Source organism: Schistocerca nitens, chromosome 3 (genome assembly GCF_023898315.1).
Source record: "Schistocerca nitens isolate TAMUIC-IGC-003100 chromosome 3, iqSchNite1.1, whole genome shotgun sequence".
Classification (NCBI taxonomy): Eukaryota; Metazoa; Arthropoda; class Insecta; order Orthoptera; family Acrididae; genus Schistocerca; species Schistocerca nitens.
The window spans coordinates 328719341-328737590 of record NC_064616.1 but is presented as its reverse complement, the minus strand read 5'-3'; the positions used below and the strand labels follow the sequence as shown (position 1 = coordinate 328737590).

Here is an 18250-nt window from a genome sequence, read left to right as displayed (position 1 = left end):
CGAATGGTTGTTCCTAATGACATCCTCCAGTGTAGTCCCCGCCTGGAGATCTGAATGGGAGGCTATTTCACCTCCGGAATCTTTTACCCAAGAGGATGCTCTCATCGATAAGCCATAGGGTCAAGTTTTATGCCCTTGAGAAAAGCAGCTGCTGTAATTTCTCCTTGCTTTTAGCCGTTTATTTTTTTTATATATCTCACATATTATCTGTTTTGGCGTTTCCAATATCAGATCATTCCGCACTTCAAGATCCGACACGGTTTATATTGATATACACTGTATCAAATGAAGTACAGTATGATCTTACGATAGAAAATGTCGAAATGAGTACTGTATGAAATATGAAGTAATTGCGATATAGATTGAACTTAGTAATAAAAAGTGCCGAAGTGTTCGCTGCCTCTTACACAAACTTCGGCTCCTCTCGATGTGCCCCGAGAATAGAGCGGGGACTTTAACGTTTCCAATCACCCTAACCGTTTATGTACAGAACTAAATCTAAGAAATCAATTTAAAAAATCATTCATCTGCGGTGGGATGTGAAAGTTCGCGAGAGTTCACAGAACAACACATTTCTACTGAAAGATATCTGCATCTACATCCACATCTGCGTCTATACTCCGGAAGCCACCTTACGGTGTGTGGCGGAGGGTACTGTGTGTGCCACTGTCACTTCCCCCTTTTCTTGTTCCAGTCACATGTGGTTCGCGGGAAGAAGGTTCGCTGCTAAGACTCCGTGTGGGCTTGAATCTCTCTAATTTTACTTCATGATCTTTTCACGAGATATACATGGGAGGAAGCAATATATTCGTTGGCTCGTCTAGCAACGTACACACCCGGAATTTTAACAGTCGATCATGCCATGATGTAGAATCCTTCTCCTGTAGCGTCTGCCATTGGTGTTGACAGCATCTCGAGGGCGCTTTCGCGCTTACTAAACGAGCCTGTGACGAAACGTGCTCTTCTTTGGATCTTCCCTATTTCTTCTACCAATTATATCTATTGCGGATCCCAGACTGAGGAGCAATATTCAAGTATTGGTCGAACTAGTGCGTTCCTGAGGTTTCTTCCAATGAATCTCAGTCTGGCATCTGCCGACTAATTTTATGTGACCATTCCACTTCAAACCGCTCCGTGCGAATATGGTTGGATATTTTTTTGGAAGTAATTGCTTCCAGTGATTGTTCTGCAATCGTGTAATCATACAGTAAATGATATTTCTTTCTGTGTATTCACAATACGTCACATTCGTTCGTGCTGAGGGTCAACTGCCACCCCCTGCACCAAACGTCGATCCTCTGCAGATCTTCCCGAATTTCGCTACAATTTCAAACGTTGCTACTTCTCAATGCACAACAGAATCATCCGCTAAAAGCCTCACGGAACTTCCGACGTTATCTACTAGTTCATTTATATATATTGTGAAAAGTACTGCTCCCATAACACTCCCTTGGGGCCCGAAGCTACTTTTACGTCTGAACACTTCTCTCCGTTCAGAATGACATGCTATGTTCTGTTTGCTAGACACTTTTCAATCCAGTCACACAGTCGGCCTGATACTCCGCATGCTCGTGTTTTGCTCATTAGGCGTCAGTGCAGAACTGTGTCGAACAGCTTCCGGAAGGCATGGAACACTGCATCTATCTGGGATCAAGTATCTACCTCTTTCTGGGTGTCGCGGGTGAACAGAGTGACCTGGATTTCACACGATCGTTGTTTCGGTACCCATATTGATTCCTATAGAGAAGATTTTCGGTGTCCAGAAATACCATAAGGAACAGAAATGAGCACTGTAACCAAAGAATTGAACCACGGACTCCTATTAGATTGAGCCCACGAAGAAATTCTGTTTCTCTCGACCTGATTTAGATTTACTTCGATGCCCTTCATATATTTTTGGCGAATGTAGGGATAGTTCCTCTGAAACAAGAACAACCAGTTGCTGCCCGTATCGCTCTGCTATTCATCTAACGCTGATTAACTGTATGTGAGCAGAAGCAGAGTATAACAGAAAAATTATTTCAGCTGAGAACGAGACAACTACCTTGTGAGTGCGTCGCAATCTGCCGAGCTCTTGTTCAAGTCATGCTATTGTGGACTGATTACAAACATTCGCATGCGGCTTAGGTCTCCGTATTGTGTGTAAAAAATATTCCAATGTGTGTCATTAATATTCTGAATCTTGCAGCATGTTAAAGTCTCACCACCAATTGGTTTGCCGTTCGACGTGATGATAGGCGTCGGTTTCTCGATAGACGTAGCTATAAAACGATATCTTCTTTGAAAGCAGTTTAAACAAAGATCTAGGTTTCAGGGTTTATCCAGATGAAAAAAGAGCTCGCTGTTAACTAAATCTATCACCAATCGTATTTCCGTAGCCTACTATATTACCAAGTCCAGGAATTTTCTCGTTAGCGTAATCCATGCAATTGACAGTCAACGTACAATATTGAAGTCCACAGGTATGTAGAAGACAGTTGTACGGTTGATTCATGTGTATTGTTTGTCCGATATAGATCTTATCAGATGATCTTACCAACAACAACCAATGATAATATGCCTAACAAGAAATTCGACATTGAAATAAAGTTTCTGTCTTTGTGTGTGTGTATAACTGATACCCTTGATCATTATTTGACGAAGAAGAAAGATAGCCAGTTTATACCGTACAACAGGTATTAGCGCACATATCGATTGACAGGATTTTCTGTGTCCGATAAGCCTAACTGCCGATAAGAATATGAAGTGAACTCAGAGCCAGTGGTGCATCACTGTCTATTGTTCGGATTAGCAGCTGAGCTTCCCTCATCTGCGTAAATTTGCGTGATCTGAACGAATCATACATGTCGTTTCGTTAATAACAAATGGTTGAAATGGTACTGAGCACTATGGGACTTAACTTCTGAGGTCATCAGTCCCCTAGAGCTTAGAACTTCTTAAACCTAACTAACCTAAGGGCATCACACACATCCATGCCCGAGGCAGGATTCGAACCTGCGACCGTTGCGGTCGCGCGGCGTTAATAACACATATCGCCTCAACCCTTCAGCTTTCACTTACGAACTACGAAAGCTCTGACGTGCACCAATTAAACGTTAAATTGTGGAATCAGAAATGTTTATCTCAGTTATTAACAGTGTTGAGACTTGCCAGTATTGCTGTGCTTGTTTATTTGCTTATTGTGTTATTCCGTGAATTAGTGGATCGCAGTAATGAAACAAAGGTAGAAAATTACTAAACTTTAACGCAGTCGTTATACGGTGACGACTGCACTCAATTTAATATGAACGAATTGTAAGAATCGTACTTCTACATTTATCTCTACAGCTACATTCCGAAAGCCACCTTATGGTGTGTGGCCGAGAGTACTCTCGTTAACCGCGCGACCGCTACGGTCGCAGGTTCGAATCTTGCCTCGGGCATGGATGTGTGTGATGTCCTTAGGTTAGTTAGGTTTAAGTAGTTCTAAGTTCTAGGGGACTGATGACCTCAGAAGTTAAGTCCCATAGTGCTTAGAGCCAACTCTCGTTAATACTATCTTTTTCCCATTTCCCTGTCCTATTTACGAATGTCACGTGGAACATAGAACTGTCGTTAAACCTTCGTATGGGCTCTAATTTCTCTAATTTTCTCGTGGTCATTTGGTGAGACGTATGTGAGAATTAATAATTTGCTCAGTCCTTCCCCGAAACGTACGCTGTCGGAATTTTAACAATAAACCCTTCGGTGATGCACCACACCTGTCTTGTAGCGTCTGCCATTGAAATTTGTTCAGCACTTCCGCGACGGTCTCGCGTCAACCCGAGGTTTCCGTGACGTTTTTGTTGATAATTTCTCTGAAACAATTATCTACTATTACTGTTCACTTAAATTTGCAACTCATTTTATATCCATAATAATTACCAGTAGCTATTGCGGCAGCATAAGTGTTAACAGTGGAGAAAAAATCTGAATTAATATTGATGTTAAGCGGTGTGTAAACTCTGTTTTGCTGCGTAGAATCTGACCGAGAACTGTATAAATGGAAGAAAGACTTAAACAAAGTAACAAATAAGCGCCAAAATGAAACTCGCAAAACTATGAAAGAAAAACTGTACGACAAATATAATGCACAGGGTGGCAACAAAGGAACAACATTCTTTAGAGGAGTTTTCCTGCGATATGGACCACGTAGAGCTGCTCGTAAGAGGTAATGCACCTGTTACCGAAGAAGATCTGCGAGAATGGACCCTCCGAATCGCAATTGCGATGAACATCACTGATTTCAAGTCTTCTACGACCTGATTAAGCAGGGTCAAGAAATCATTCAGTATAGGTGGTCGCAAAACAATGATGTTAATAGGTAGTCGCAAAACAACTATGTTTACTCCAAGTGAAAGTGTAGAGGTGATGCCATTAATTCGTAGCTGACGTGAAGACGAATTCTGTTGCTATCCCGACATCTGTTGTGTCTAACGCCCGCCTATCAGTCAGGTCTCGTGAAAGAACCGCGAGCAAACCATACATTTTCATTTCGAGGTGAAAAAGACAGAATCTGATGTGCAATCCATTAATACTATGACCCATTGATATACAACAATGATAGTGATAAGCATGAGTGCAATTACTGTTTCTGAAGCTTTATGTGAGGCTGCCGAGAAATGTGCTAAAACTGAAAGTCAAGGCAGCAGGAATTGGTTGCTCCGTCGTTCTTTTTAGACTGTGTACTTGTTTCCATTATGCCTGTTCACTTCAACATGAGTATGCTACACACATCTGAAATAGTTTTCCTAAGTTCCTTCTAATAGAATAGAAATTAGCATATACGAGAGGCTTTAGAAAGTTAGTTACACATGTCGTCCCACGCTAAGATCATTCCGTAACAAGAGAGGCCATGTGAAAAGAGAGTACATGTTCTGGGTTTTGTGCATAGATAGTTCTGCTGAGACGGATAACTGGTGCATAACAGTGTGCGGGTGAAATGGCGCGGCAATTGGGAACGTATTCCATTGTTGAATTACGCGGGACAGTACGATTCTTTTGGGCCAAACGTCAATTTGCTCACATATTCATCATGAAATTATGGCGATAATGGGCGAAATGAATTGTTACGTCCAGCCGTAGTGAAATAGTGCTAACAATTTGACCAAGGCACAGACGTGGATGATGCTGATGGGGAACGAAGATTCTCGACATCGACCACAGAGGGCATTGCGCAGGCAACCGGGGTATTGATTCGCCGCAGGCATAGATTTTCTGAGTATGACGACCATCGCTCAGCGGTTCTGTAATGGATCCGTGACCAAGGAGCGGATTTCCATTGCTGAGAACGTGAATGGGCTGTAGAACTTTCTGACTCTTGTTTCAAAGGGTTGGCGACTAACACTGTACCCCGTTCAGTTAGGACTGTGGCTGTGAAAAATAAAAGTCGTGGATCATGTTCAGAAAATTACTGTGTTTATTCAAATTAGTCTCCGCCTGAATCGAAACACAGCTGAAGTCGTTTTAATAGTGCTTTGGAACAGTCATTTTTTGGAGTTGCATTTAGTACTGCAGTACAATTTTCTTGGATGTCCTTAACTGCGTCATAACGGTGTCTTTTCAATGCCAACTTCAATGCAGGGAACAACCAAAAGTCGACTGGGGCCAAATCCGGCGAATACGGTGGGTGATCCAGTATTGTGATCCATTTGCCGGCCAAGAACTCGTGCACAATCTTCGCTTTGTTTCCTGGGCTGTCGTCATGGAGGAGCAACCGAGGACTTGCCTCTCGATATTCGAGTCGAATTCGACGAATTCTTGCCCACAAACGCTGGGGGACTCAAAAAACTTGATGTTACCTCATTGCTCCACTGACGAGTGTCAGATACTTACTGTCACAATTGCGCATTGGCTGTTTTTGAAAATTAAAAGATCATAACGTCGCATCTTGTCGCGAGATAGCAATGTAGCTCGGAATTTCACACAAGTGGTCCTAACGGAACTGGGACACAATATGTGTGTTGAAAAAAAAGTGTCATTTTGTTCTGTCACTTTGATATGTAGTGCTAAAAATTACTTGGCCTGCTATAATAAAGTGTAACCCCTCGTATTTCCACACAGAGCAATCGTAGCTAGCCTATATTTATATCGTTTAAAACTGGAGATCATTTTAGCTAGATTGCGCACTGGGCACTGTCGTTTTAGCCATCGCCATTTGTTAAATGATGATTCCCCACCACTTTGTCCTCATTGTCATCAACCTTTGACGGTTCGCCATTTCCTGACCGAATGCCCTTTTTTAATCACTTACGCTGTAATGTATGTTTGCCGTCTTGAGTTATCGGCCGTTTTAGCGAACGACGCGCTGGCCGTCGACCGCGTTTTACTTTTTATCCGTCGTTGCAATATTGGAAGGGCATTTGAAGGGCTTATTTCAATAGTGGTACAAGTCCAGTTTTGTTCATATTGAGACACAGAGTCCTAAAGTTAAATGAGCGCTGAAAAATCTGCAGTTGAGATACCAGAAATATTCAAGCATATGGCTTCTTTCTAGAGATGAACCTTTCTTTCTGTTTGTTTGGATCAGTAATTCCAGAAGCATTATAGGCAGAAAAGTGGAGGTAATGGACTTGTACCACTACTGAAATAAGCCCTTCATTTAATCTTTAGTTCGGGACCTCTGTTGTCTCTACGGCGTATTTTGTGGACCTTTCTCCAAGAGGAAGTCCTTGTTCCTAGCTCTCTTTCCTTCCATCGATTTGGCTTAACGAGTAGTCGTTCTTAACTCCGTTTTCGTCTTAGTGTTCTAAGGTTCTGAAATGGGCGCGTATGACCTTAGTTGTTTTTTGCGCCCTAAAACAAAACAAATTAGTTCTTATACATGGAATATATTTCCTATCATGATTTGCCTGACGCTGTAGCCGAGCGGTTCTAGGCGCTTCAGTCCGGAACCGCGCTGTTGCTACGGTCGCAGGTTCGAATCCTGCCTCGGGCATGGATGTGTGTGATGTCTTAGGTTAGTTAGGTTTAAGTAGTTGTAATTCTAGGGGACTGATGACCTCAGATGTTAAGTCCCATAGTGCTTAGAGCCATTGGAACGATTTGCATCCTATCATGATTTACGACGTAATATTTGGGAAAAAGTCTTTTGTTTGGCTGTATAAGGAATGGAAATGGAAACTACATCTACATACTTGCAGACTGCACAATTTTTTTGAATTTTTACTCTATCTATCCACGTCAAATACGTGCTTCTTTCCGCTACAACAAATAGATATTATGTTTAGATCATTTTGGAACTTCTTAAGCTTCCTCACTGTACTGATTCCACTTGCCAACGATTCTCGGTCCCTCTGAGGAAGAACTTGCTGTGGGAAGAGCCGCACACGCACATTCCCCTCTCGCGTGGACGACTTCCCCTGCGGTAGGGTCTTTCTGAGGGCGCAGCTGCTGAAATTGGCTCCTTTGTTATGAGCCCTCACCAGTCGGCTAGGGTCGCTAGAAAACTGCATTATTTCTCCCCGCCCCTGTCACAAACAGGGCAAAGAAAAGGGGACACCAAATTGCTACAGGGGAAGTGATGGAAGGGAGCTGTCACGAGGTGCACGTATATTCAGATGATTGGAATAGAACACTGTCTCGCATTCGATACAAGTGCCTTCTTTGGCAGTTTTTCTCCCATTCCTAATACAAAAAAAATGCACCGTTATACCTGGACGCAGTTCAAGAAACTTACACATTTCGCTGTCTCAACGTAACTCGTTAACAGAGTTTTTGTCGTTTCGATTTCACCTCTCGTCGACAGCAGCATCAATAAAAACGTGTATAAAGGGTTAATTAAGCATTACGGATGAGAAAACGCACGGCGCTGGTGTAACATTCAACAGTATGCTGCAGAGTACAATATACTGTGGATTGTTACGTCTCTGTCATGTGTTTTTTGATTCATAATGCCTGAAATATTGTGCCAAGAACTGGCGTGACAGTAAGTTAGTGCGGTTACTTAAGCAGTTAAAATATCGTTTGGAGATTATGCTTTGAGTAAAATATATTTCTTTCTTTTTTCTCCTCACCCATACACGTTACAGTGATATTTCATCATCATCATCAGTGGGTGGCTCTTTATTTTACTTTCATGCAACAAGAACTACAATGAGTTGGAATTGTGGTCATGATACTAATTTAAAAAAGGTAGTGTACCTGAACAGCAGGTCTCGTTGTTCGTGTGCACTAGAGGCCATATTTCAAAACACTTTGTCATCTACAAGCACGATATCGAATTCTCTAAAGTACTGTGCTTTGTACTGAACGAAAACTTTAGGCATAAAATGGAACTATTTTTCTTGATGACAAATAAATGGTAGCGTAAGATAGACAACATCAACAAAATGAAAAATCATCCTACATCAGTAGTTTCATTTTAGGTACGGCCAATACTAAAATTCTTTGTCCTTCTGGAGTCCATCCATCACCAAAGATTAACGAATCATTTATGTCGGTGTATTTAGGTGGTATAAATGGCTCTGAGCACTATGCGACTTAACTTCTGAGGTCATCAGTCGCCTAGAGCTTAGAACTAATTAAACCTAACGAACCTAAGGACATCACACACATCCATGCCCGAGGCAGGATTCGAACCTGCGACCGTTGCGGTCGCTCGGTTCCAGACTGTAGCGCCCAGAACCGCACGGCCACTCCGGCCGGCATTTAGGTGGTATATTTAATCTGTATATTTAACAAACGTCAGGTGAGATGAGGTACTGGGTGAATATTTAGAAAGGGGGGGGGGAGGGTTGGGGGGAGAGGGACGGGGTTGCAATACCTGTCCGGCCATTCTGATTTAGGTTATCTGTAAACTCCATAAACCGATGATGATGGTGATGATAATGATTGTGGGTTTAGGACACGCAACAGCACGACTGTTGGCTACCTACCCAAATCTTTTCAAGTGATTATCGGAGCAGTTTCTTCAACAAAGTCACAGGGGAGTCTCTACAGCATCCTTCAGCAACTGAGCAAGAGCGCTGTGTGTAATAACTTTGATGTCGATTTGGCGCTAATTTTCAACTTTCTCATATACCTCGTTACTGTCTTAAGCGAAATACAACAGACATTTTCGAAAAAAATTGCTGCTGACAGTATTCTACCAACGGAATGCGACTGAGAAGTTATGAAAGTCGGACGCTTGGACAAAGAGAAAGAAATCGGCAGTGGCCTTGTTAGAGCAATCTCATATGAAGTTATTGAGGGGAATCACGGGTAACCTAAATCAGGAAGGTCGGAGGGTGTTTGGAGCTCGCTCCATACGAAGACAAGTCCAACTGACATCTACAGTTCCATACATACTCTGCGAACGACTGTGAAGCGCGTAGTAGAGGTCACACAACTCGACTGCAGAAACACTTATGGAATGCGACTGAGCTCGCTGTTGCTTGTGTGCGTGATGAACTACATTATCGCACCTGTAGTATTATTTGTTCCCATTTCTGTTCCACTCTCAGACAAGAGACTCCGTATGACTCTAATTTTTCTTATCTTATCTTCGTGGTCCTTACGCGAAATTTGTGTTGGTGGCAGTAAGATCTTTCTGCAGTCAGCTCCAAATGTGGGTTCCCTAAATTTTCTATATAGTGTTCCTTGATAAGAACGAATCCTACCCTCCAGGGATTCCCGTGTGAGTTCCTGAAGCATCTCCGCAACGCTTGCGCGTTGTTCGAACCTACCGGTAACAAATCTAGCAGCCCGCCTCTGAATTGCATCAATGTCTTCCTTTAATCCGATCTGATACGCATCCCAAATAATAGAGCAGTACTCAAGAATAGGTCGCACTAGCGTCCTATATACGGTCTACTTTACAGATGAATCACACTTTCCTAAAATTCTCCCAATAAACCGAAGTCGACCATTCGCCTTCCGTACCACAAGCGTCACATGCTCATTCCATTTCACATCGCTTTGCAACGTTACGCCGAGATACTTAAACGATGTGACTGTGTCAAGCAGCACATTATTAATTCTATATTCGAATATTGTGGATTTGTTTTTTCTACTCATCAATATTAACTCTTTTTTTTTCTAGAACCAGCTGCCACTCATCACATCAACTAGAAATTTTGTCAATTCCTCTATGACGAAAAAGGAGGGAAAAACCATTTTAATGCCGAAATGACAAGTTACTCATTACTTGTGTTAGAACATTTGAGCTTACTGTGATTAAATAAAGTTTATAGCGCTGAAAGGGGATTTCAAAATAAAAATAGAGCAACAGTATTATTTGACAGATTATATTAACAATTGTTACGGGTCTTATAGGCCATTGTGAGAAATATGGTCAGCCTAGCATAGACCCTGTAAGATGTATGATGTTCGCATGTCACGATGTCAGAGACCACGGTTGCGATTATGACATCAGTTTCCGCGATGTAGTCCACAGTTTAGCTGTGCTGGCTGGAGTCCCAGGTTTGATGGACTGAATGCAGCAAATAAGCAAGACCACGGCGACTTCAGCTCATTTATTCAGTACTGATAAAATACAAGACAAGGCTCGCAGTGGCCTATCCATATTCAGCAAGACGTCCAAGGGCTTAGTTCTTCTGAGTGGTCCCGCCCGAGCGGATGGGCACCAGCCAGTTACCTCTATTCTATTTAATTGATAAAAGGAGAAAATATAAAAATGCAGTAAATGAAGCAGGCAAAAAGGAATACAAACGTCTCAAAAATGAGATCGACAGGAAGTGCAAAATGGCTAAGCAGGGATGGCTAGAGGACAAATGTAAGGATGTAGAGGCTTATCTCACTAGGGGTAAGATAGATACTGCCTACAGGAAAATTAAAGAGACCTTTGGAGATAAGAGAACCACTTGTATGAACATCATGAGCTCAGATGGAAACCCAGTTCTAAGCAAAGAAGGGAAAGCAGAAAGGTGGAAGGAGTATATAGAGGGACTATACAAGGGCGATGTACTTGAGGACAATATTATGGAAATGGAAGAGGATGTAGATGAAGATGAAATGGGAGATACGATACTGCGTGAAGAGTTTGACAGAGCACTGAAAGACCTGAGTCGAAACAAGGCCCCCGGAGTAGACAACATTCCATTGGAACTACTGACGGCCTTGGGAGAGCCAGTCCCGACAAAACTCTACCATCTGGTGAGAAAGATGTATGAAACAGGCGAAATACCCTCAGACTTCAAGAAGAATATAATAATTCCAATACCAAAGAAAGCAGGTGTTTACAGATGTGAGAATTACAGAACAATCAGTTTAATAAGCCACAGCTGCAAAATACTAACACGAATTCTTTACAGACGAACGGAAAAACTAGTAGAAGCCGACCTCGGGGAAGATCAGTTTGGATTCCGTAGAAATGTTGGAACACGTGAGGCAATACTAACCTTACGACTTATCTTAGAAGAAAGATTAAGGAAAGGCAAACCTACGTTTCTAGCATTTGTAGACTTAGAGAAAGCTTTTGACAATGTTGACTGGAATACTCTCTTTCAAATTCTAAAGGTGGCAGGGGTAAAATACAGGGAGCGAAAGGCTATTTACAATTTGTACAGAAACCAGATGGCAGTTATAAGAGTCGAGGGACATGAAAGGGAAGCAGTGGTTGGGAAGGGAGTAAGACAGGGTTGTAGCCTCTCCCCGATGTTATTCAATCTGTATATTGAGCAAGCAGTAAAGGAAACAAAAGAAAAATTCGGAGTAGGTATTAAAATCCATGGAGAAGAAATAAAAACTTCGAGGTTCGCCGATGACATTGTAATTCTGTCAGAGACAGCAAAGGACTTGGAAGAGCAGTTGAACGGAATGGATGGTGTCTTGAAGGGAGGATATAAGATGAACATCAACAAAAGCAAAACGAAGATAATGGAATGTAGTCGAATTAAGTCGGGTGATGTTGAGGGTATTAGATTAGGAAATGAGACACTTAAAGTAGTAAAGGAGTTTTGCTATTTGGGGAGCAAAATAACTGATGATGGTCGAAGTAGAGAGGATATAAAATGTAGACTGGCAATGGCAAGGAAAGCGTTTCTGAAGAAGAGAAATTTGTTAACATCGAGTATAGATTTAAGTGTCAGGAAGTCTTTTCTGAAAGTATTTTTATGGAGTGTAGCCATGTATGGAAGTGAAACATGGACGATAAATAGTTTGGACAAGAAGAGAATAGAAGCTTTCGAAATGTGGTGCTACAGAAGAATGCTGAAGATTAGATGGGTAGATCACATAACTAATGAGGAGGTACTGAATAGGATTGGGGAGAAGAGGAGTTTGTGGCACAACTTGACCAGAAGAAGGGATCGGTTGGTAGGACATGTTCTGAGGCATCAAGGGATCACCAATTTAGTATTGGAGGGCAGCGTGGAGGGTAAAAATCGTAGGGGGAGATCAAGAGATGCATACACTAAGCAGATTCAGAAGGATGTAGGCTGCAGTAGGTACTGGGAGATGAAGAAGCTTGCACAGGATAGAGTAGCATGGAGAGCTGCATCAAACCAGTCTCAGGACTGAAGACCACAACAACAACATCTGAGCACTGAACTGTCACGTGCCTACTGATTCCTGTGCGTTCCATCGTACGTCATTTTGTAGTTGGGCATGAAGTTTCGTTCGGGCTGTGCGCAGTTGAGAATTATTGAGCCATTTCAAATTATGAATATTATGCCATGGACTATAACAATAAGTGAAGCAGAGCATTGTCAGACCAACAAGATATTGCAATAATTCATTAGAAGAGTCGCGTATAACCAGAGTAATTGCTTCCTTCACGTATGCTACGAATTTTGTAATTTCTCTCGTGGTATTTTTCTACAAATGGTAACAGAAAATTCAGTGCACCAGAAATATACCGTGTCCTTTGTATCTTTACGGTATATATCCTGCAGGTAAACACCAGTTCCAAAATGTGTCACCTTGTACATGTATCTGTGTTGCAAAAATAGATCATTTAGCATCCACAACTGCAGATAATTTCCCTGAAAACTCGAACTATAGGACCTGTCGCATTTGCAGTACGAATCTTTATGACACTGGCAACATAAATGCTGTGGGCAGTTCATCACTTCAGATACCAAGTTACCAGTATGTAAAAATGTATTTCGTTTTAGATTGGGATGTAGGTGCCATTCTATATTTTAAGATCAGTTTGTATCTAATAACCACGTACACGTAATATTTATTAGTAGTGACGTGGCTGAGCAAACGATGTCACCTTCCTTCGAGAGGCGTCTGCATTGTTTACAACACTAGATTTTGCGAATTACACGCATTTAAAATTTGGATGACATAGTACCAAATTTACTGATTTCTGCTATATTTCATGGGGTTCTTTTGCACAAAATTGGAATGTATGAGTAAATCATAAGTGAAATGGAGCAGAATCAATTTTCTGATCTTCCTGTCAATGTCTGGATCACAGGAAATTTTTGGAATGATACAGCAAAATTATCACCGGCTTTTATTCCACTATGGTTCAAACAGTCCATCTAGTTCTCCAGAAATCTGGCATGTGCGATATAATAGGTTCATGTGAGCGCAGAATCGGAAAGTATTTTCAAATGGCTCTGAGCACTATGGGACTTAACAGCTATGGTCATCAGTCCCCTAGAACTTAGAACTACTTAAACCTAACGAACCTAAGGACAGCACACAACACCCAGTCATCACGAGGCAGAGAAAATCCCTAACCCCGCCGGGGATCGAACCCGGGAACCCGGGCGTGGGAAGCGAGTACGCTACCGCACGACCACAAGCTGCGGACTAAAGTATTTTCTTTTGCATTGTAGTGTCGCTTCATGGCGGCCGTATTGTATTGGGCAAGACGCGAAGCATGAAGATCTTTGAGCGGCACTCTTAGACTGTTGGAGTTTGACACTGCTTCACTGTAGTTTGTAAAGCCAGTGATAGACCGTTGTAGAAGTATAAGAAATGTCAATCCTGATTAGAATTAATGACGAATTCTTTAAGTTCACAATGATGACAAAAAGATAGTTTAAGGCTGTGTACAATACAGTTCCTAGAGTATCTGCTACACCAATCCACAGTTCAGCCCAACAGAAACATTTGGGTCCTGATGACTTCCTGCGCAATGAATTCGTCAGCTGCTTGGCTCAGCGGTTGTGGGAAGAGTAACAAAGAGCTACGCCGTGCCGCAGAACGTCACGAATCTATAACTAATCATTTTAAGACAGTCTGATTTGTGACGTGTATCCTTAAGTAAATATAGCTCTTTTTGGTATAGACATATGTCTATACTTGATAGAATGTGTTACTATCGTGCTTGTGGGGCCTTTGCACTGCGCTAACGTCTACAGTGTTGGTTAGCCTGGATACACCGGTGCTGGACAAGTAATATGAACTTACTGCAACCTTCTCTGGAAGGATAAAATCTGATTTGGGCATATTTATAATGTGGGTAACGCTTTTCTGATATTCTCTAGGACCGTTAATTCATGCGGAAAGTACATATTTGGTTATGGATCAATCCTCGGAAACGACGATCACCTGTACAGGATGTCTGTCTCTCCTGATGAATCTTCCATCGAGATAACGTGCCGTAGTTCACTGTAGAAAGTGCCCTGGAATACGTGGAGGAGCATGATAATGAGTTCATAGTACTTTGTCTGGCAGCAATATTCCTCGAACGTAACACAATTATGGATCTATGAGATCTGCTCAGTAATCGTACTCGATGTGTCAATATTACGACTCGCCGACTCCAACAGCTACGGGAATCAATAAGGATCAAAATACCCATGGACCTCTATCAACAGCTGGTAGTATTACTTATGCCATGTGCGATTCGCTTAGCTGCGATGTGTGCTGAAGAAAACCGGTACTAGAAATGCTAGCAGGCTGACCTCAATAACGCGAGACAACAGGGTATATGGACTAGATTTCCTTCAGTTTGGATGACTGTATAGTGTTGTGGTCGTTAGTCATTATCGCCCGCTGCAGGGCAAACAACTCTCAACTGCTGCGCTGATCTCTCGCGATGCGGATTCTCCACAAGCTCGGATCTCAGTCCACATTCTTATGGTCTCAAGGTTTGCATCCACTCTTTTTTTCTGGAAGTAATCGACAATACTTATTGTATTGTAGCAAGTTTCCAGGACATGCAATTTTCTCTGTTTTTTTAATTTAGTGGCTCCTCACTTTTCTGTTTGGGGGACTTACGTGTACAGCAGGAATATTAGTCGAAAGTCATCTGTCGGTATCTTGAAGCATTTTCATGAACAACTGCAGCTCTCTAGCAACTGCAGCTCGCTAGCCCACTAGGTGTAAGACAATAAGTACAAAGGTCCGAGGTTCAGTCCTCAGTCTGTCCCAGTTTTTATTTGTAACGGTTATCTCTTCTTTCTCCCCTGGAAATGATTTGTAAATGTGAAAAATGCATAGCTGTATCGTGGGTCGGAGCTTGCGCTGAATTGAATGTCCCCCTATATCTAGCAGGGTGAGGTAGTTCAAAGGTCAGACGAAGGTAAAGGCATACAGTCTCCAACTGGACCATGCGTAGTAAAGCATTCTGGTGTTCAAATCAATCTTCGAGTTGATGGCAGATTTATTTTTAAGTGTGTTCACGCTACTTTAGACATGCGGTGTATAAACAGGAGCAATGGGGCGTGCCTGGACTAGAAAATACTAATAACAGTAAGGTGATAGTAAGACGTTTAACAGTGAACTGTATTTAGCTCAGGAATATTTCATATTTCAAGAGGCGTAGCTACAACTACCCAGTGCAGTCCCAATTAATGAAATTATTGTTTGTGCTGTTTCTAGGAAACTGACATGGATTTGCTGAGGTACACTCTACAAAACACTTCGTACGTTGGTGGAGAAGCCGAGACTGCAAGAGGAATTGCAGACAGCATTAGCAACATGTGAGTAATCTGGACAGATTTTGATGTGTCAACGCGCATACGTACATTTGTAAATCTGACTTTCCCTATTAATGGTAATTATTTTGTGAGGATACTTACAATGTTAATTTAGCGTCGGAAAGAGATTTTTGTTCCATTTGCCTAAGTATTTCCTATCAGAAATCATGAGCGTCTAACGAACGTACTAGGATTGACCGTTGATAATGCATACAGAGTATAAAGCACCTGACTTGCTACAGCTGTTAGAGAGGTATACCGCAAGTGTTGGTTGTATTCTGGCACAGACGCCGTGTTCTAGTAAACGATTGGTGCTATCCCATCGTTCGATGTAACTTACTGTATATAGAAAATTTTATCTATAGGATTTTTTAAAGTCAACATGCGATGATAGTCTTCATTCCTAACATAGCAACAATAAGTTATTGGCAACGTAAATAAGAAAGAGATGCCAAACACAGGAGGTGAAAAGAATGAAACAAAAACAGAGAGGCATCATACCTATTGTTCAAACAACTTCGGAAATGCAGGTGGGTGACGTCTTCGACAAGCGCCGATATTTCGACAGGCGAACGTTACACCATTTTCAAGCTAAAAATGAGACGAGAGAGCGCCGTGCAAGGAAATTTAAGTCCTCGGTTGGTAACACGCCCAAATTCTGCTTGGTATCCTGCCCTCTCCCCAAACCTGCTCTCTCCCTGGTCAAATAATAGAGGCAGTGCTACTTACTCGACCGTTAATAATGAATTTTCAGTGCTTTATCCACCTTAAGCAATTGTAAGTATATTTGTTGAAAAGATCAGCAACCAGCTGTAGAAAAGAAATTTTATTTCTTCACTGGTTTCAGGCACCTAGTGCCCTTCTTCAGGAGAGTGTACAAAAAAATATATCACAGAGAAGTACAAGCCATATAAGAATATTAGAAAATGTAAAAAGTAAAAGTTTAAAAATTTGAAGACAAAGAGAGAGTACATACTTAGAATTATAGCATTATTAGCGAGCGACAAAAATAAGCAGTTGTGTGCAGCGTAGTACTGTAGTCCTATGAAAATACAAGAACAATATACGTTAATGTAGAAAGTGCTATGGAGTGCTTGTACATGGATCATAGCACATGTACAAATATGGTATAAGGACACCAAACAACAAGTGCAGACATTACGCAAGAACTGGAGCTAATCAACTAACGACATGCATATCTACAGGAGGTCTCAGAGTGGGGGGTAATGTAAAAAACTAAACTTACTCAGCTATAGCTGCCATAAAATATAGACGAAAATGTCAGTGCTCATAACCAGCGTGTTAACTAATGTATAAAATCCTATATGTTAATGATAATTAAAATAAGTTAATGAAAACTATATGTGGCACTACGAATTGGAAGTTTAGGAACTAATTGCCGAAACAGATGTAGTGAGTCAGCAGCGTGCTAGCAGGGAATCTGTCGGTAAAAACAAAGTGCGAAGTGTATCACGGGGCCGGAAGCTGTAACTGGAGTAAGTGGAGAAACAATTCTCCATTAGCAGCTAATATGAAGGGTCAGGAAATGACTAAAAAGGAAAGGAATCGTGCGCACAGTTGTATGCTTCTATTACTGTGAAACAACTAATACCATAACATATGCAACGTTGCAAGTACTATTCGTGAAACAATTGTAACTAGCGTCATTATACTAATTGTGTGGTAAGTTTTAAAACACATCGCTGAACTGGTGTAGAGAGGTCAGTAGCGTGTTCACAGGAAATACTCCTGCGCAAACAACGCGCGAGACGCACCATGGGACTAAAATCAATAAATCTACATGTACTCCTCCATCTACACCTATACTCTGAAAACGACCGTGAGGTGCATGGCAAAAGGTACTTGCCATTGTACGAGTTGTTAGTTTCGTCCTGTTCCATTCACGTATGGAGCGCTGGAGGAATGATAGTTTGAATGACGATGTGCATGCAGTAATTATTCTAATCTTATCCTAACGATACCTATGTAATCGATACGTAGGGAATTGTAGTGTATCCCTAGAATAAATGGTGTAAGTAGAGAAGCAGTTCCTAATCAGAATCCAAAATGAAAGTTCAATAATAACTATAGAAGAAAAAGACGTAGCAATAGTTCTATATGTCCGTTATACTGACTGTACAAAACTGTCCTGAAGTAATAGTAACTAGTGACATTCATAGTAATTGTATGAAAGAAGTACAACAGGTTTGAAAGACTGACGTTCAATGACTAAAAGTACATGTTAATAGAAAAGATTACCTGTAAGTATAAAGTGAAACACCAGTAATTATAAAAATAGCATGTCTATGGCTCGTTGCTTATATATGGCTAACCACCTGTAGCAAAAGTGAATCATCATTTGTTAGCTGCAGACGTTTTAGTATCTGTAACAATAAATGGCTGACTAC

The 18250-nt window shown here is 41.5% G+C and overlaps 1 protein-coding gene across 3 annotated transcripts in view; it reads left to right on the top strand.

Annotated features, from left to right (window-relative positions):
- Nucleotides 1–18250, top strand: part of LOC126248289 (uncharacterized) — a 343564-nt gene that overhangs the window by 150993 nt on the left and 174321 nt on the right. For all 3 annotated transcript variants that reach the window (XM_049949142.1, XM_049949143.1, XM_049949141.1), the window contains one exon: nucleotides 15745–15845. In XM_049949142.1, coding sequence (XP_049805099.1) covers nucleotides 15754–15845 — 92 coding nt within the window. In that variant the 5' untranslated portion in view covers nucleotides 15745–15753. The remainder of the gene's footprint in view (nucleotides 1–15744; nucleotides 15846–18250) is intronic.